Genomic DNA, 21,141 nt, shown 5'->3' with positions numbered 1-21,141 from the left:
TACCATAACACTAGAGCCAAAGACACCACAAACAAGGAATCTCAAGGAACTGGAAAAGGAAACTGTGGACCACTATCCTTTATGAAAGCATCAAAACCTAAATTTAAGAGCTAAAACCATAACAATCACAAAAGACAAGCTTCATGATGTTGCATGGGTAATTGTTTCTTAAGTATGACACCAAAATCATAGGTAACAAAAGAAAAAATAGATACAATGGTCCATCAAAATTAAAACTTGTGCATAAGATAATACTACCAAAAAAAGTATTAAAATAACAAAAAGAATGGGTGAAAATACTTATAAATCATATTTCTGGTAAGTAACTAAGATCTAGAAGATAAAAAGAACTCCTACAACAAACTCAACAACAAAAAACAATCCAATTCACAATGGGCAAAGTACAAGAACAGATATTGCTGTAAAGATATTCAAATAGTCAACAAGTATATGAAAAGATTCTCCACATCTTGAGCCATTAGGGAAGTGCAGGTCAAACCACAATAACACTTCATACCCACTAGGATGGTTGTTATCAAAAGAAAACAAAATAGCAAGTATTAATGAGGATAGGAACTGGGAGCCTTGTGCTTTGCTGATGAGAATACAAAAAGTGTAAAAACATTTTGATGGATCCTCAAAAAGTTAGGTATAGAATTACTGTGTTAGTCAGCTTTCTGCCACTATAACCAATATTTGAGATGATCAGCTTAGAAAAGGTTTATGTGAGCTCATAATTTTGGAGGTTTACATGATTGAGCATATCCACCGCATTTAAGCCTGTCGCAAAGCAGCTCAAGACAGAGGATAGCAAATCATTGCACAAAGTCTCTCTCCTCATGGTCAAGGATCAAAAGAAAATGAGAAAGACTGAGAATCCACAATCCCCTTTTGGTACATGTTCCTAGTGACCCAAATACCTCCCACTATGCTTTACCTTTTTTAAAGTGTCCTCCAGTTCCCAATATAGGCATGCTGGGGGCCAAGCCTTTAACACTGGGACTCTGGCAAACATTGCAGACCTAGAGTATCATGATAACTATATGACACAACAGCTCCACTGGTAGGTAACTCACCCCAAAGAATTGAACGCAGAGATTTAGATGCATGTATACCAATGTTTACAGCAGCATTATTCATCTTAGCCAAAAGGTAGAAACAACTCAAGTTTCCATCAATAGATGAATATCTAAACAAAATATGGGAAAAAATATATAGAGAGATATATTTATATGTATGTAGTGAAATGACATTCAGACGGAAAAGAAATAGTTTTTTTTTGTTTGCTTTTATATATATATATATACACACACACACACACACACATACATACATACATATATACACTAGATATTGAAACTGGGGATGCGCTTAACCCCTGAGCCACATCCCCAGCCTTTTTTTTTTTTTTTTTTTTGGTAGTTGTAGATGGACAGCATGCCTTTATTTCATTTATTTTTGTATGTGGTGCTAAGGATCAAACACAGTGCCTCACACATGCTAGGCAAGTGCTCTGCCAGTAGACATTCATCTATTGATAGACACTTGAGTTGTTTCTACCTTTTGGCTAAGATGAATAATGCTACTATAAACATTGGTATACATGCATCTGAATCTCTGCATTCAATTCTTTTGGGTGTATTACCATAGCCCCAGCCCCTCCCCAGCCCTTTTTATATATTTTATTTAGAGACAGGGTCTTGCTGAGTTGCTTAGGGCCTTGTTATTAACTTATTTTTAATTGTATATATTTAAGGTATACCGTGTCTCGCGCATGTGTGTGTGTGTGTGTGTGTGTGTGATTACTCCAGTCAAATTATCGATCATAATCACCTTTTCACATGGTGACCATTTCTGTGACTGTGTGAGAACACTTAAGACTTATTCTCAGAGCAAATCTCAAGTATATAATATAGTGTTATTCATTATAGTACTCAAGATGCAAATTAGATTTCTAGAATTTATTTGTCCTATATAACTTTATATCCATTAACCACTCTCCATTTCTTTCACCCTGCCCCCTAATCCCTGAACCTGGTAACTACTCTTCTACTCCATTCTTCTTATAAATTTTTTTAGATTACACATATGAGTGAGACCACACAGAACAGCTGACCCTTGAGCAACATGGTTTTGAACTGAGTAAGTACACTTAAATATGGTTGGTTGTATTGTGTTGGGGGGGGGGGGGTTGTTTGTTTGAAGATTTGCAACAATTTGAAAAATTTCCCAGATAAACCCCATAGCCTATATATTGAAAAAAAACTTAGGAAAAAGTTAGGAATGTCATAAATGTGTAAAATATATGTTGATAATAGTTTATTTTATCACTACCATAAAATATTCATAAATCTATTATATAAAGTTAAAATTTATCAAAATTTACCCACAAAGACAGTATGTGATGCCATTCACAGGGTAGAGAAGATGTAAACAAATGTAAAGATGCGGTATTAAATCATAATGGCATATAATTGGCTGTAGTAGGCTCTGTACTATTGTGATAGCAAGGCTACCTCCTGATGGAAGGGCAGTGTGCTCAAATATTGCAAGTATTCACTTAAAATGCCCTAGGACATGGGTACCTGGGTGCCAGCAGCTCCACTGCCCAGCAAATTGCCTATCCCGGTAAAAAGGGGTCTTTCCTGGTTCTGATGTAGTTTTTACCACATGTAATACATATGACATACAAACTATGTGTTAACCAACTGTTCACATTAGGCTTCCAGTCAATACCAGGCTATTAGCCATTTAAGTTTTGGGGGAGTCAAAAGTTTTATTGGACTTTTCAACTGGGGAAGGGGTGAGGTGCCTCCTGCATTGGTCAAGGGGTCAACCAAATATATATGGTTGTGGAAGAAATTAACATATCCATCATCTCTCGTAGTTACCCATTTTTCCACCTGGAACAAGAGAGGCTGATTTTTGCTCTCTTCATTAGCAAAAATCCTGAATACAATACATTATTATTATTATTAATTATATTCCTAGTGCTGAACACTAGATCTCTAGATCCCCACCTTTTTGCCCTCCCCCACCCTTGGTAACCACTTTTATTCTCAGTATGTCTGAGCTCTTTTGACTGAGCTGTTTCCCTGGTTCTCCTTATGCCTTGCTATTTTTTCTGGGATTTGGACATTTGAAGAAAAACAGCCACTTCTCCCAGTCTATACAGACTGGCTTTGTACAGGTGAGGCCTTCACTGTTCCTCTCAGCTGGAGATTCTGTAAGCTGCCCTCATCATTTCCAGGGATGCATCTACTCTTGCCTTTTGTAGTATAAATTCAGTTTTAAAAGTTCTCTTGTTTTTTTTCAGAAGCTGGTAATCTCTTGCTCCCTCTGGTGTCTATATGCTATACTGCAGGTTCTCAGATGCCACAACACCAGAGTTCTTTGTTCTCAGCAGTCCTCAGGTAAAATATGCCAATTCCAGGTCAGTACCCTATATCAGACAAGACAGAAGTCAGTGCCTAGGCAGCCTCTTCAAAATGTTGAATATATGTTCTACTCATCTCTTTCCCTCCCAAGGGAGCAGCCTCCAGTTGGGTGCCTTTTTTGGTTTTAGTTTATTTTTTGTCATATGATTTAAGTCATATGATTTGCCCAGACTGAGTCAAGAGGATAAACACAATTTGAACACACCAATATCAATGGATGAAATAGAAGAAGTAATCAAAAGACTACCAACCAAGAAAAGCCCAGCACCGGATGGGTATACAGCGGAGTTTTACAAAACCTTTAAAGAAGAATTAATACCAATACTTTTCAAGTTATTTCAGGAAATAGAAAAAGAGGGAGCTCTTTCAAATTCATTCTATGAGGCCAACATCACCCTGATTCCGAAACCAGACAAAGACACCTCAAAGAAAGAGAACTACAGACCAATATCTCTAATGAACCTAGATGCAAAAATCCTCAATAAAATTCTGGCGAATCGGATACAAAAACACATCAATAAAATTGTGCACCATGATCAAGTAGGATTCATCCATGGGATGCAAGGATGGTTCAATATACGGAAATCAATAAATGTTATTCACCACATCAACAGACTTAAGATAACAACCATGTGATCATCTTGATAGACGCAGGAAAAGCATTTGACAAAGTACAACATCCCTTTATGTTCAAAACATTAGAAAAACTAGGGATAACAGGATCTTACCTCAACATTGTAAAAGCTATCTATGCTAAGCCTCAGGCTAGCATCACTCTGAATGGAGAAAAATTGAAGGCATTCCCTCTAAATTCTGGAACAAAACAGGGATGCCCTCTATCACCACTTCTCTTCAATATAGTTCTCGAAACACTGGTCAGAGCAATTAGACAGACGAAAGAAATTAAAGGCATAAAAATAGGAAAAGAAGAACTTAAATTATCACTATTTGCAGAGACATGATTCTATACCTAGAAGACCCAAAAGGATCTACAAAGAAACTACTAGAACTAATAAATGAATTCAGCAAAGTGGCAGGATATAAAATCAACACGCATAAATCAAATGCATTTCTCTATATCAGCGACAAAACTTCTGAAATGGAAATGAGGAAAAACACCCCATTCACAATATCCTCAAAAAAAAAAAAAAAAAAACTTGGGAATCAACCTAACAAGAGAGGTGAAAGACTTATACAATGAAAACTACAGAACCCTAAAGAGAGAAATAGAAGAAGATCTTAGAAGATGGAAAAATATACCCTGTTCATGGATAGGCAGAACTAACATCATCAAAATGGCGATATTACCAAAAGTTCTCTATAGGTTTAATGCAATGCCAATCAAAATCCCAACGGCATTTCTTGTAGAAATAGAGAAAGCAATCATGAAATTCATATGGAAAAATAAACGACCCAGAATAGCAAAAACAATGCTAAGCAGGAAGTGTGAATCAGGCGGTATAGCGATACCAGACTTCAAACTATACTACAGAGCAATAGTAACAAAAACAGCATGGTACTGGTACCAAAACAGGCAGGTGGACCAATGGTACAGAATAGAGGACACAGAGACTAATCCACAAAGTTACAACTATCTTATATTTGATAAAGGGGCTAAAAGCATGCAATGGAGGAAGGATAGCATCTTCAACAAATGGTGCTGGGAAAACTGGAAATCCATATGCAACAAAATGAAACTGAATCCCTTTCTCTCACCATGCACAAAAGTTAACTCAAAATGGATCAAGGAGCTTGATATCAAATCAGAGACTCTGCATCTGATAGAAGAAAAAGTTGGCTCCGATCTACATATTGTGGGGTCGGGCTCCAAATTCCTTAATAGGACACCCATAGCACAAGAGTTAATAACAAGAATCAACAAATGGGACTTACTTAAGCTAAAAAGTTTTTTCTCAGCAAGAGAAACAATAAGAGAGGTAAATAAGAAGCCTACATCCTGGGAACAAATTTTTACTCCTCACACTTCAGATAGAGCCCTAATATCCAGAGTATACAAAGAACTCAAAAAATTAAACAATAAGATAACAAATAACTGAATCAACAAATGAGCCAAGGACCTGAACAGACACTTCTCAGAGGAGGACATACAATGAATCAACAAGTACATGAAAAAATGCTCACCATCTCTAGCAGTCAGAGAAATGCAAATCAAAACCACCCTAAGATACCATCTCACTCTAGTAAGATTGGCACCCATTATGAAGTCAAACAACAACAAGTGCTGGCGAGGATGTGGGGAAAAGGGTACACTTGTACATTGCTGGTGGGGCTGCAAATTGGTGTGGCCAATTTGGAAAGCAGTATGGAGATCCCTTGGAAAGCTGGGAATGGAACCACCATTTGACCCAGCTATTCCCCTTCTTGGACTATTCCCTAAAGACCTTAAAAGAGCGTACTATAAGGATACTGCTACAACGATGTTCATAGCATCACAATTCACAAGAGCTAGAATGTGGAATCAACCTAGATGCCCTTCAATAGATGAATGGATAAAAAAATGTGGCATTTGTACACAATGGAGTATTTCTCTGCACTAAAAATGACAAAATCATGGAATTTGCAGGGAAATGGATGGCACTAGAGCAGATTATGCTAAGTGAAGCTAGCCAATCCCTAAAAAACAAATTCCAAATGTCATCTTTGATATAAGGAGAGCATCTAAGAACAGAATAGGGAGGAAGAGCATGAGAAGAAGATCACCATTAAACAGGGACGAGAGGGGGGAGGGAAAGAGAGAAGGGAAATTGCATGGTAAAGGAAGGAAACCCTTCCTTTATAAAATTACATATAAGAGGAAGTGAGGGGAAAATAACAAGAGAGAGAAATGAATTACTGTAGATGGGGTAGAGAGAGAAGATGGGAGGGGAGGGGGGATAGTAGAGGATAGGAAGGGCAGCAGAATACAACAGACACTAGTATGGCAGTATGTAAAAAAGTGGATGTGTAAGCGATGTGATTCTGCAATCTGTTTACGGGGTAAAAATGGGAGTTCATAATCTGCTTGAATCAAATGTATGAAATATGATATGTCAAGAGCTTTGTAATGTTTTGAACAAATAATAAAAAAAAGAACGATTACAGAGATTATTAAAGAACATCAAGACCCAGAGAATTTCACTTATGAGTCCTTTCAAACTGTCAACCAAATAATTACCTCCAATGAGATTTAAATTGTTACAGAGCATAAATAATGAATGAACACTTTCAAATTTTATGAAGCCAGCATGCTATTGGCATTAAAATCCACAAAAAAGCCACACAAATCAGAAAGATACAACACTATAAAATTTACCATGCTTAAATGGAGCTCATGCCAGATTAGACAGGTAATTCATTTTCAGGAAACTATTAAAATAATTTATAATACTAATATGCAATTAATATTTAGAAAACCAGTAAAAAGAGAATTCAATCATATATTTTTGAACCCAGTCTGCATTATGTTTAATGAAGAAGCACAGGAAACATTCTTATTAAGAGCTGCAAATTATGCATAGAGGCTCATAATTACAATTACTATTTAATGTGAAAGTACCAGCAGATAGAAACAGACTAAATAAAAAAATAGATAAATGGAATAAAAGGTCAAGTTATTATTAGTAGTTTAAATATTAGACTGTCTAACTCAAAATCCCAAAAGAATTAACTGAAAATTATTAGAAATTAAAATGTAGTAAGATTAGGGTATACAAAACTGATATACATAAACGTTAGAATCCTTAGGCATGTGCAACAAGTGATTATAAGGATTCCATTCAGAACAGCATTAAAAGGTATTAAACATTCAAAGAAATGTTCAAGATTTATATAAACAACCTATAACTGCCAAAGAAACAAGAAAATGAGAAGTGAAGTTAATTGTTCTTAGGTGTAACAAGGCATTGGTATGTCAAGTAGCTGCTAAATCAGTCTAATCTATTTAATGTAATCCACTGAAAATACCCACAAAACTTTTTAAAAGAATTAAATGAATTAACACTAAAGTTCATATGAAACAAACATGCTGAAAATAGCCAGATAATAGTACAAGTCTATCAGTTCTTAAAATTTAACGTTTTAGCAATTTAAACAGTAAATGAAGGGATAAATAAATGAAGTGGAATGCCAGAAACAGACCAAAAATATGTATGGAATTTTAGTATATGACAGTATTATATTTTAGGAGAAAAGATTAATTATTCTGGATAACCAAGAAGCCATTTGGAACAAAGTAAGATATATTTTCCTACCTCACTATTTACATCAAAGTGAACTGAAGATTAATAAAAACTTAATATAAATCAAACTATAATAGTATAAAGTTCTGAGAACTTTCAATGTACTAATTCACTGAATTAACCCTATGAGACAGGAACTACCATGATTCCCCATTTTACAGATGAGAAAACTCAGTTCACTTATTAAGTGCCAACACTGGATTCAAACCAAAGCATTTATATTTGTTCTTAAAAACATGTAAAATGTAGAATCTCCAAGAAAGAAAAATGATTATTAAAGGAAAAAAAAAAGGCGTAAGTATAGCAAATACAAACATCATACATTGTCTTAAGTAGCTTAAGGTCAAAATTTAGAATGACCCACAAATAATGTATAAAGGAATACTCTGTAGTTGCTTTAAAAACTAAGGCATCTGGGGCTGGGGTTGTGGCTCAGTGGTAGAGTGCTCACTTAGCATATGTGAGACACTGGGTTTGATCCTCAGAACGGCACAAAAATAAACAAATAAAATAAAGGTATTGGGTCCATCTACAACTTAAAAAAAAAATTTAAAAAAACCCTGAGGCATCTTTATAGGTACTAATTTGGAATAATCTCTATGATCAATCAAAGAGTATAGAAAGAAAATGGACCAACCAATCGAACAAAAAAGAAAATACTTTCAAAATCAGGAAAGGTATTTCTGAAAGTATGAAACTAAGTGTAAGAAAATTACCTGAGGTACCAGGGAACATAAACCTGCCAAAACCCAAAACAAAACAAACAATAAGCCCCTAAATAAACCAAGATAGGAGAGAAATATGGATGGACTGGAGATTAAGTGGAAGAGAATTACTTTACATTGTGAGGTTTTTTTAAAACTTGTTTTTAAAATTTATTTATTATTATTTAAAATTTTTTATATGTGGCGCTGAGAATTGAACCCAATGCCTCATACATGTGAGGCAAGCGCTCATCCATTGTGCCACGACCCCAGCCCTACACTGTGTACTTTTTAAAGTATCTTTTGAATTTTTTCTATGTGTATGTAATGTTTTTTCAAAAATTAAATTTATTTTTAATACAAAATGCTATTTAATCTTGGTCAGAACAAAATGATTCACCTATTCCATCTCCAATGAAAAGAATATATTCTTTGATAAACCTGAATTTAAATACAAGAATACAAAGCAGTTATATTCACATAAACCATGGAAATTGTGTATAATAAATGTTCTTTGTAACAAAACAAATCATCTTAACTAAACCTTGGGCCTTTCCTACACCCTTCTTTGAGCTACTGTCCACCACCTTCTCTCAAATTCCCTGCTTTTAATTACACTATCATAACTGTGCTGCTTTGTAATGATTCTCCATCTTTGGTTGGACTCTCTTCTTAGTTGCCCACAGAAGATAATACAAGGTTTAGTTTTTTAGTCCTCTACCATTTTCTTTCTATACTCTTTTTAAACAGAGATCATCCACTCTCTCTCTCCATGTCAATTTTCTTCATAGGATACTCTAAACTGAGCCTATAACTCTCAAATCTTTTACCTGATGCTTCCTATACAGAGTGACTTTCTAGCCTTCCAAGTGTTTATCAGTGGCATCTCTCTTCTATTTTACACCTAATGTTAAAAAAAAAATGTGAGATAAGTGTTATAACTCCTGTATCTTACAGATGAGAAAACTAGTCTTAAGTTTCCCATCAACACCCTGCTACTACATGGGAGAGGCTAAATTTAAGTACAGGCACAGCTGATTGTAAAGTCACTTTGATAATCTCTATTCAATACTTCTACAGTGTCTAGTTCAATTGTAGCACTGGTTAACTCACTACAAAGGGCATCATATTACCATGACAGACTCATGATTAAAGAGTTCTTAAAAAGACCCCACATGAGTGACAGGAACACATGTGTGTTTTGGTGGCAGTGGGAAGGGAAAAAAAATTAGGCTGCTGTATATAAAATATGGCCTTCAGGGCTGGGGATATAGCTAAATTCATAGAGCGCTTGCCTCACATGCACAAAGCCCTGGGTTCAATCCCCAGCACACACACACACAAAAAGCCTTCAAATTGACCTAACTATATAACTCCTTTCCTCTTTAAAATCAGACTTGCTTTAAGAAGAATCCCTTTTTTTGATGAGCAGTGTGCTGGATGAAGGTCAGAAAATAAATTATCTAGAATTGGCTTCTCACAATGAGCAGACAGAAGGTAGTAGGGAAAGCTCATGTAACCATCTATAAATCCCAGGCTTATAAACATTTAAGAATTTTTATAAATCTAACGGCTTAGCTTGCTTAAATAACAATATGTCCCATAATGCCCCATGCAGTGCCTGGCAAATAGGAAGAACTCATCAAATGGTTGAAAGTATTTTGGCTGTTATTTCAAAATAGCAATTTAGGTCAGAAAATCGATACCACACTGATTTTTCAGTGTCAAATAATAGTGAGGCAGGTACTTAAACATGCATAGTACATAAGTCTATGTACTATGCATGTTTAAGTATCTTTATCATAAGTCTATGATAAAGACTAGCTCACTGGGTGTGCATCAAAAAGGGTGTGATCATTGAAAGGAGGGGAAAAAAGGTGGGAAGGGAATGATTTGCATTCAATTAAAAAGGGGGGCGGTATTTTTAAGCGACAGAAAGATGGAAGAAACAAAAATTCCATTCTAATGGTATTGATGGGAAAGTGCATGAAATCTAATAATGCTTCAATGAAGTCTTATTAATTGAACTTTTCTTTTCCTAGGCACTTAATACCTATGCAGAAAATCAGCTTCATGTGTAATAGCATGGAAAAAAAAACATATAGATATCTGTTCCTATTTGTACTAACTTACCTTATTATTGCAAACATGGAATTGAAGTTCTTACATTCTTGACAATGAAGTGCAATTTTAATAAAATGCTTAATAATTTTCATTCGTTTGAGTTGATTTGATTCGGTTAAAATCTCTGAGGCAACCCAGAATGTCTCTTGGTTTACAATGTCCTCAAACTCTTTCAAGTGAGTATTTCCTGTTTTGGAATCCAACTTAAAAAGGTCATCAATATATTCAGTAGGCTCAATATTACGAAATAAATCGAAGTCCCTCATTGATAATTGGGTGGCCATCTCAATGGTACTGAGCTGCAGCATGGATAATTGGCTTTCTTTAACTAGTTCTTGAGCATCTTCATCTGAACATAAAGTTTCTGTTTCCATATTATTTTTTAAATAATACCTAAAAGGAAAAAAATTTCTTCATAAATGTGATCATACATGTAATTTCATTTGTTAAGAGTGCTGTCCGTCTTCATTATGGGTTTCAAAAATATCACTTTACTATGTAGAATGTTCACTCATATATGAAATGGAAACAATTTAAATGAAAAGTTTTTTTTTTTTGGGGGGGGGAGGGAGGGTATTGGGAATTAAACCCAGAGGCACTTTACTACTGAGTTAGTTATATTCTCAGTCCTTTTTATTTTAAGACGGGGTTTCACTAAGTTGCTAAGGCTGTCCTCAAACTTTTGATCCTTCTGCCTCAGCCTCCCAAGCCTCCCAGATCATTAGGATTACAGGCATGTGCCACTAGACCCCACCAAATGAGAAGATTACTAAGGAGTTGTCCTCTTATTCAGCCATTTGACAGAGTAAGAATCTAATATTTTTTAAATTAGTGTTCATTATGCTGGGAACTTAATCATTGATGAAATTACTCGCCATGTGTAAACAATCATGTGTGTATATTCTTTTTTTTAGAGACAGGGTCTCACTGAGTTGTTTAGTGTTTCACTTTTGCTGAGACTGGCTTTGAACTCTCCATCCTCCTGTTTCAGCCTCCCAAGCTGCTGGGATTACAGGTGTGTACCTCTGCTACCTACGTGGTGCTGAGGTTTGAAGCCAGTGCCCTCATTTGTGCAAGCGCTCTACCACTGAGCTATAACTCCAGCCCCATGTGTGCATGTTCTTAAGAATAAAAGCTCTCTTGAGGACCAACACCTAGAATATTATGTGACATACAGCTGTATTATAAAAATATTTGTTTATGGACAGAAGAAATCATGATTCAAGTGAAATAAGCACATGAATCAAGACTGTTTACATATCTATTTAGAAGCTGTTGCTGTATTCACTTCTTTCTGTTTTATTTATTTCCCTAAATTTCCAAGTGAAGGAAAGGAAACTTTTCTACCAGTGGTTTCTTTAATAGTCAAATATAACTCTCATTCTAGCAAACAGCATTAATTGGTATCTGTACAAAAGACCTTAATTTTCCTTTCTTCTCTTAAATCAACATTTCTATGACACTTAAAAGCTGAGAGATGGACCTACACTATTTATAGTTGGAACTATATTGTATAGGGTGTTAATAATACAAATTTAGCTAAATTTATCTATGTATCTATTTATTTTTTTAATGATATTGGGAATTGAACCCAGGGGTGCTCTATCATTGAACCACACTCCCAGCCCTTTGTATGTTATTGAGATAGGGTCTTGCTAACTTGCTGAGGCTGGCCTCAAACTTCAATCCTCTTGCCTTAACCTCCCGAGTAGATGGGATTACAGGTGTGTGCTACTACACTTGGCTATGTTCATATATTTTTTTATTATCAAAGAAAAATTTTTTTCCAGCCTTTATTTTGTTCATCTCTAATGCCATAAATTGTATAGCCTACAAGCAGACTTGAGGCAACCATGACAGATTGTCATTTTAAGGTTTCCAAGGTTCTACATGTAAAACTGAGTCACTAAAAAAGATTATTTTCAGAGAAAGTTATCAGAGAAAGGAATAATACCAAAACAATCTTCTAGATTATCCAATAACTTTCAGACAAAAATTTAAAAATTCTGTACATTCATAAAAGTAAAACTATTTGGAAAAGGATAATGAATGGTTTCTTTTGCCTACACTAGGCGTTTCAAAACTAAATTTAAGGCTGGGCTGTAGCTCAGTGGCAGAGTGCTTGCCTAGCATGTGTGAGGCACTGGGTTTGATCCTCAGCACCACATAAAAAATAAATAAAGGCATGCTGTCCATCTACATCTAAAAACCCTAAATTTATACATTAATACATATGCATATTCAGATACTGATACAGATTTGTATTATTCTGCTGCCTCTTCTGTAAAAAACAAAAAACAAGCATTAGAACACACTACTGATTTTATAACTTTTTTTTTTTTTTTTTGCAGAAGGGGCTACTGGGAGTTGAACTCAGGGTTGCTCAACCACTGAGCTACATCCCCAGCTCTATTTTGTATTTTATTTAGAGACAGGATCTCACTGAGTTGCTTAGCATCTTGCTTTTAGTGAGGCTGGCGTTGAACTCAAGATCTTCCTAAGTCAGCCTCCTGAGCTGCTAGGATTACAGGTGTGCACCGCCTCACTCAGCTCTGATTTACCAGCATCTTGCTTTTAGTGAGGCTGGTTCTTAAAAAGTTAGCAAACTGTTTTCTCTTTTATTATCTCCAATTTATGGAAGTCTTAAGAATATCCTAAGATTCTATTTTATAATTATAGAGATAAGAAAAGCTTAGAAAAGAGAGAAACCCTACTTTCAATTTTTAGAGAGAATTCGGTAGTAATAAAACATGACGTTTGTACTTAAAATATGCGTTTTAACAGGGAATCATAAACACTCCCCCACCCCCCCCCACCCCCCCCCACCCCCCCCACCCCCGCAAATAATCACATTCACTAAGAAGCTTATTCACCTTCCACTGAGTTGAATTCTATCAGCTAATTTGGAGAACTGGTCAGGAAGTCTTCTCTGCTTTATGACACCCCCTGGAGTAACAGAAACTTCACAAAGAGAATATGTGTCGGATGCACCAGTCAAACCAAATTCATGAACAGCATGACAAACTACTTCTTTAGCTGTAGTGTCTTTACTGATGATAATGTAGCAACTTTGCTGATCTGCTTTGAAAACTCTTATAACTTGATCAGGAATATCTATATAAATAAAAAAATGCCTTATTATTTTCATGAAAATTACTTTTAAACTCTTCAAAAACAATTTGGAACATAACTATTTCTGTAAATGTTGCAATTTATTTTCCTATTTCGTGTAGGTGATTAATTATTCATATAGAAATCACTATGGCATTTATTGATAAAAATGTTATCTACTATTTTTTTTAGGTGACAAAACACGATAATACATGTTAAGAAAGATAAAAATTAGGATCATATTATTGTCTGGCTTAGAACTCATATTTTTTTCATTTATTATAAACATTATGATGTCAATGTTCTATAAAATTATTTTAAATACAGGCAAAGAACTCCATAATATATAACTTATATATTTCAATTATCCAAACCCCTAATGATAAACATTTATTGTTTACCATTTTACATATTTGTTAAGATATTATGACCTAGACTCCTTCCTCACCCCCAAAATAGATAAATATTTGTAGGCAATCAGATTATTTCCTCTGTGAAAACCTTCAAAAAAAAAAAAAAAAAAAAGCTAAGCCTTAGTTTTTCCTTCTGGTACTGTAGCTCTATCACTACATTACACATCTCCAACTCCTTTTATTTGAAGACAGGGTCTTGTTAAGTTGCCTAGTCTGGCCTTGCACTTATGATCCTTTTGCCTCAGAATCCTGATTATCTGGTATTACATCATTACAGCCAAGCATGCATCACTGTGCTTGGCTCTTGAAGATTTTTGAGACATTGCTAAAATGTCCCCCAGTGAGATTATATTTTATAATCCTCAAATGTGAGAGCATAAAATTGTTGATTCTTATTTAAATGGTTTATATAATAATATCTTACTTCACTTTCCTCCTTTTGAAAGCCCTTTTCCTCCAAAAATATGTAATTATTTTATTTTTCATTTCTTCCATTATTGATGAGATTCAGTAACTGGTATTGGCTTAAAGAATAATTAGTATTTCTTCTTTTCTAAAATACCTTTTGATATCCTATATGCTTTTCCCCACTGAATCATAATAGATATGAACACCCACTCTACTTTACAGAGGTAAATATCTCCCCAATTTTAATAGTCTATTGTATTTCTAACAAAGAAAGGTTTTAAATGTTTATATGCTTAAATATCTGTCTTTGCCCTTGTGAATTCTGCTGTTAGCAGATAAATTCCACCTGTTCCTATAATACGAATTATGATATGATATTTCCATTTTTTTCTGTCCTACTTGATTAAATCTTTTTTCTCATCACAGAGTACAGGTTAAAACTTTCAGAACAATGTTTATTATGCTGGCATTTTAATGTTAATGTTTTAAAATAATCGAAAAGTGACTTGACTAGAGTGACTTTTTTACTATTTGTTTATGTAAGTGACTTATATAAACAAATAGTAAAAAATTTCCTATGAAAATAAGTTACTGTTATAAAAATTCAGGAATGTTTCTTGTTGTGGCTTTTCTGTGTGTGAATGTATGTGTATTGACTGTAGTGGAATGGATAGGGGAGACTGTGGTGGCTCAGTTAACTTTTTGTCTAGCATTGACTTATGAGCATTATAGAAACTACTAACTTTTCCTTTGTTTTGTTTTTGGTACTGGGGATTGAACCCACAGACTCTAAACCACTGAGTCAAATTCCCAACTCTTTAAAATTTGAGATAGGGCCTTGCAAAATTGCTGAGGCTAGCCTCAAACTTGGAACCCTCCTGCCTCAGCCTTTTGAGACGCTAGTGGGTAACTATTTTTTATTTATTTTTTAGTTGTAGTTGGACACAATACCTTTATTTTATTTATTTATTTTTATGTGGTGCTGAAGATTGAACACAGTGCATCACACATGCTAGGCACTCTACCTCTGAGCCACAACCCCAGCCCCTGGGTAACTAATTTTTAAGAGAAAAAAAATTAAAAAATTTGTCTTAAAAGGAACAAAGAAAGTAATGCAACATATACGGCAGGAAATAATTTTATGAAATAAGGTGCGCTACCACCACAGTCCTAGGAAATTATTGGAAGCAGATGGGTATTTTGGTTTGTGAGGAGAAACAAAGTGGTTTCACTATTATTTTAACTTGTTAATAAAAGACCAAACAATATACAGTTATTACTTGTTTTGAGCCTACCCTCTTCATGAAATGGGTCCTGGGCTCCAGAACTGGATCTGTTTACTAGAGCTTTGGAAGCTGAGCCTCAGCAAGTGGTACTAGAGGACCTTGAAGGAATGGTGAGGACTTCCTTATCCTTTGTATTACTTTCTTCAGGGGAATTTATTCACAAAATCTGGTGGGGGGGAATTTGCACATACTTCATGTTCTCTTTCCCTGATGCTATAAAGTCTTTTAGGAAGAAACACTCAGTTGTATATCTTGCTGAATGGGGTGTTAAAATGCTACATTCTGTTAAAACCATCTGTTCTCCTAGACAAGGAAAAGGTGTTCTCTAATCACATAAGAGAGATTCAAGTATCACACAGAGGTACCTCTAGCACAGATCTACAAGTGGGATTCAAAGGGTACCCTATAATCCAAACCCGATCAATGTGCCAATATAATGAATGCCATCTTTGAAAACTGAGACATTAGAGGAAAACAACTTCTTTTTACTGACACCAATGACAGTGTAAATCTTTAAAAAAAAAAAAAGACTCTTTCTACTATAAATTGTTAATTGAACAATAACATTGCTAGTATGTGTCAACATGTTCCAAGTGATAAAGATACAGTGATAAATGAGATAATCTGCTCTCAGGGAATTTACTTCCATTCAAATGAGTAATAAATGGTGTGCCAAGGAAAGACAATAATCAACCAAACAAGGCAATTTCTTGTAGTAAAAAATCTACCAAGAAAACAAAGTGTAATGATTTAATGGTATAGATCAGGAATTGGTACACTTGTTTTTCTGAAGGGCCAGGTAAGTAAATATTTTAAGTTTTATAGGCCAAGAGGCAATACCCATGATATTTTTCAGGTACTCATATAATGAGAAAAAATTTTTACTGACAAAATTCAAAATAAATCAATAATGGAAATGGAAATATAAAACATGTAGACATAAGTGTTTAGAAAACACTGTAAAAGTCCACTAATAGGAAACTGCTGAAAAGAATTCTATCAGCTGCTTAAAAATTTTGGTAGAATTGGGCGCAGTGGCGCATGCCTGAAATCCCAGTGGCTCAAGAGGCTGTGGCTGAGGCAAATGGATCTAGAGTTCAAAGCCAGCCTCTAGCAAAAGCAAGGCGCTAAGCAAGTGAGACCAGTGAGACCCTGTCTCTAAATAAAACACAAAACAGGTCTGGGGATGTGGCTCAGTGGTTGAGTGCCCCTCAGTTCAATCTCAGGACTGTGCTCCCCACAAAATTTTGCTAGACCATCACATTCTAATACAGGTAACTTGCTAAGTGAAAGAAAAGTACAAGATTGTATTTGAGATGAAAAGAATAGCATACACATTTTATGAATAATAAATTTTTTAAAGAATACATGAGAAAATTAACTAAATTCTGGGGAATAGAAAGGTGTACACCAGATTTTTCAAAAAACTATGATTATGTTTCTTTATAATTAAAAGCTAGTAAAAATGGCCCTCAGACTTTCAATGCAGAAGTAAGTTTGCTACATTAAGTAAATCAAGTAAGTCTTGTGCTAGTAAATGAAAAAATAAGGAAAAAGTTTTATTGCAAACTCAAAAACAAAACAAAACAAAAAACCCCTCAGTTTCAAGTTCCTTTTAGCCACACTCTGAATTTTTTAGGCTTCATCTTATATTCGGTTAAAAATTTCAAAAACCTTTTCACGAGCTTTAGAATAGCACGTACACTCTGAATATAGAAATAACACATACACATTTATTTTTTTCCCAAAGAAAATGACTAAAAGGATACATGCTAGTTAATTCTACCTTGTAACAAGAAATAAAAGTTCTGTTTCCTATTTTACTCAATTCTGTACCATATGACTCTTTGAAAATAACAAAATACCACAAAGACTAGGAATGGAATTCCGAAATACTTACAGTAAAAACCAACAGCTGTAAGGCAGCAAAAATAAAGCAAAATCATAAAAATGTCAGCAATTAAAATAAAACTATCAACAGTTTTGTAGTTCTGCCCCCACTTTCATTTTGATCTAGTAACAATTTTATACTTGAAGAATAAACATAACTGAGCTCAAGACTGATAATTTAAGCTTGGCTGATGACACATAGGTACTACAATATATGGATGTGATGTGCTAATTTTTTCAGTGTGACTGCATATTATATGAGGAGATGAATTCTGAATTAGCTGTCAAAAAATATTTTTTAAAGATAAATAAAAATACCACCACCACTAGGTAAAAGGTCTTTCACAAAGTCACACATTTTGGGGCTTAAAATATATTTTTTAAGTTAAATACATATATGCATTCTTTTTTTTTTATTGTTTAAAAGACATTTTATTTTGTTCCTTTGTTATTTTTATTTATTTATTTATTTATTTTTAATTTATTTTTTTATTGGTTGTTCAAAACATTATAAAGCTCTTGATATATCATATTTCATACATTAGATTCAAGTTGGTTATGAACTCCCAATTTTACCCCAAATACAGATTGCAGAATCACATCGGTTACACATCCACATTTTTACATAATGCCCTATTAGTAACTGTTGTATTCTGCTACCTTTCCTATCCTCTACTATCCCCCTTCCCTCCCCTCCCATCTTCTCTCTCTACCCCATCCACTGTAATTCATTTCTCTCCTTGTTTATTTTCCCATTCCCCTCACAACCTCTTATATGTAATTTTGTATAACAATGAGGGTCTCCCTCCATTACCATGCAATTTCCCTTTTCTCTCCCTTTCCATCCCACCTCATGTATCTGTTTAATGTTAATCTTTTCTTCCTGCTCTTACCCCCTGCTCTGTTCTTAGTTGCTCTCATTATATCAAAGAAGACATTTGGTATTTGTTTTTTAGGGATTGGCTAGCTTCACTAAGCATAATCTGCTCTAGTGCCATCCATTTCCCTGCAAATTCTATGATTTTGTCATTTTTTAGTGCTGCGTAATACTCCATGGTGTATAAATGCCACATTTTTTTTATCCATTCATCTATTGAAGGGCATCTGGGTTGGTTCCACAGTCTAGCAATTGTGAATTGTGCTGCTATGAACATCGATGTAGCAGTATCCCTGTAGTACGCTCTTTTAAGGTCTTCAGGGAATAGTCCAAGAAGGGCAATAGCTGGGTCAAATGGTGGTTCCATTCCCAGCTTTCCCAGGAATCTCCATACTGCTTTCCAGATTGGCCGCACCACATTACTAACATGGGCACAGTCTGTAGACTGAACCATATTAAGATTCACTCAATGGATTTTAAAAAGGTATTTTCAGTCCTTCTAAAAATGTTTTCAAGGAAGAGAAATTGTGACCCAATCTGTAATCAAGTTGGGCAGTATCTCCTCTTCAGAGTCCTAAATTTCTGCTCCATGGGGCTTAACTGAAAGTTTCTAAATTTTAACAACTTTAACCTCTTTTCTTTGTTCCCCATCTAACATCTCATCTTACGTCTTCTCTCATTCTCTCTCCTATCCTATAGCCCATTCCTTATTACCTTGGCCCTATATTCTACATATGCCTATGGCAAAAATACAGACAAAAATTCAATAAATCTATGTATCATATATCCCTAAATACTTGTCTTATGAATGTAAGTATATTTAGCTTCTGCTCTAGTAGTGCAAAAATATTTTGTAAAGTTTATATATGGTATAACAAGCATCATTGTAGAACACAATTCACACAGGCACGAAAAGAAATTTCTAACCTATCACATAACAAATAAAGACAGGCCATGAAAATGTGCTGGGAACTTCTGAAAAAAGAGCAAGTAACACCACAGCAGAGGGAGCTGAACTTCCCAGATGAGTAACATTTAATTTCAGCATCGATGAAAAGAAAAAGTTGACTATATACCTGTAGAATTCTTTGACCAAACCACATGGACAAAGAATGCTACAGGTATATGCCATATTCAAAAAAGGATGAAGAAACAGTGGGGATAACATCAGAATAGGAGGTAAGAAGGGAGGTTTATCCCAGCAAAATGTCCCACACTGGTAGTAACATTTCCTTTATATAACAGAAACTGAATCCAGATGGTAGATTTTCCTACCCCTATGATACTTCAGTCTTGCTTTCTTACCCTTTTAAGTTAATTAACTTGATAGGTGGGTAGCAATCTTTACATTAACTTCTGATCAAATAAGGAGAGTGATTTCTGTATCGTAAGTGAACACTCACTGATAAACTGCTAGAAATTTCTAAGCAAAGTAATGATTCACTAAAATATTTATTCTTGAAAAGAATACTGATAATGACATAGAAAGTAAGTTGTACAAATGGGTTTAGTAGTCTCTCTAGTAGTTAAGAGGCAACTGAATTAAAAAGGAAAAAACCACGTACAGAATGACCTCACTGTTTTTGTGTTATGTCCTGGGGTTGTAAGTTGCTATAATGAAACACAAACTTTACTACTGCACTTATGTATTTTCTTCAAATATGGAGATTAATGTAATTGAGTTTCCTTCCTTCTTAACACTAGCTGTTGGAAGTGAAAATTTATGCTGCACCAGAAATATGATGATCTTTGTGGAAGAATTTTTTTCCTTTCTCTTCCCTGGACACATTATATTGCTCACTTAATTGCATGTGTCTTTTATTAAAAGCTATTTTGAATTTCTTCAAATGATGATATCTAGTTGATTCTTCAAAGGTGTTGATCCTTTGGAGTGAAATTTTAGATTATATAGTTAAGTGATAATTTCTGTCTCCAGGCATCAATACATAAATAAAAAAAATTAACTTGATGTCTCACAATGAAAAAGATGCTGTAATACTTTGATAACAACAACTACTTTAGTTTCATGTATTGAGGAATAAAAAATCACTGCTTTTAGAAAATTACCAAGGCATTTTTATATATCCCTAAGAAAGATTATCGAGGCCATTTAAATTTTTCATACTTTGGATAACATGTTTCTTGGCTAAGAAGTGTCTGTTTTCATTTCACTGCTCAGATAATAATTACCAAAAGACATCTAAATCTGTGGTCAGGGGTAGTTTTTACGTAATTTTCTTTAATTTTTGAGGACGTACTCTGCAAGTTTAGATAAAAAGATAATCTTACTGCTTTCAGCATGAAGTCACCCAGAGGTAAGAGAAGGTAGCTGGCAAGCAAATTTAGTATTTACTGCATGGCCCAACCATTTGTCTGTTCATTAGGTACCAATTTGTCTTCATAAAATTATGTGTGAACATTACCTGAAGGATTGGAAAAGTCCAATATGCTGGTAGTAGGCTGTAGGAGATCAGGGCTACTGGATGAGAGTGTTCCAGGAATAGGCATTATAGCTAGGCTGTGTCTACAATGCCTTGTTCCCACAATGCTGTCATCTTGTGATTGGCTCAGGCCTCCATCACTAAAAAAAAAAAAAAAAAAAAAAAAAAAATCATATATCACTTTAAAATATTAGAGGGTATTTAAACAGTAA

The 21,141-nt window shown here is 34.7% G+C and overlaps 1 protein-coding gene across 1 annotated transcript in view; it reads right to left on the bottom strand.

The window, feature by feature from the left end:
* LOC139705751 (rap guanine nucleotide exchange factor 6-like) overlaps positions 1–21,141 on the bottom strand; it is a 159,766-nt gene that overhangs the window by 9,739 nt on the left and 128,886 nt on the right. The window contains 3 exon segments of the mRNA XM_071612120.1: positions 10,513–10,896; positions 13,377–13,617; positions 20,912–21,069. Of these exon segments, the coding sequence (XP_071468221.1) occupies positions 10,513–10,896; positions 13,377–13,617; positions 20,912–21,069 (783 nt within the window).

The sequence above is a fragment of the Marmota flaviventris genome, chromosome 5, assembly GCF_047511675.1.
Source record: "Marmota flaviventris isolate mMarFla1 chromosome 5, mMarFla1.hap1, whole genome shotgun sequence".
Classification (NCBI taxonomy): Eukaryota; Metazoa; Chordata; class Mammalia; order Rodentia; family Sciuridae; genus Marmota; species Marmota flaviventris.
Note: the sequence above shows the minus strand (reverse complement) of the source record. Positions and strands in the feature narration are given on the sequence as shown.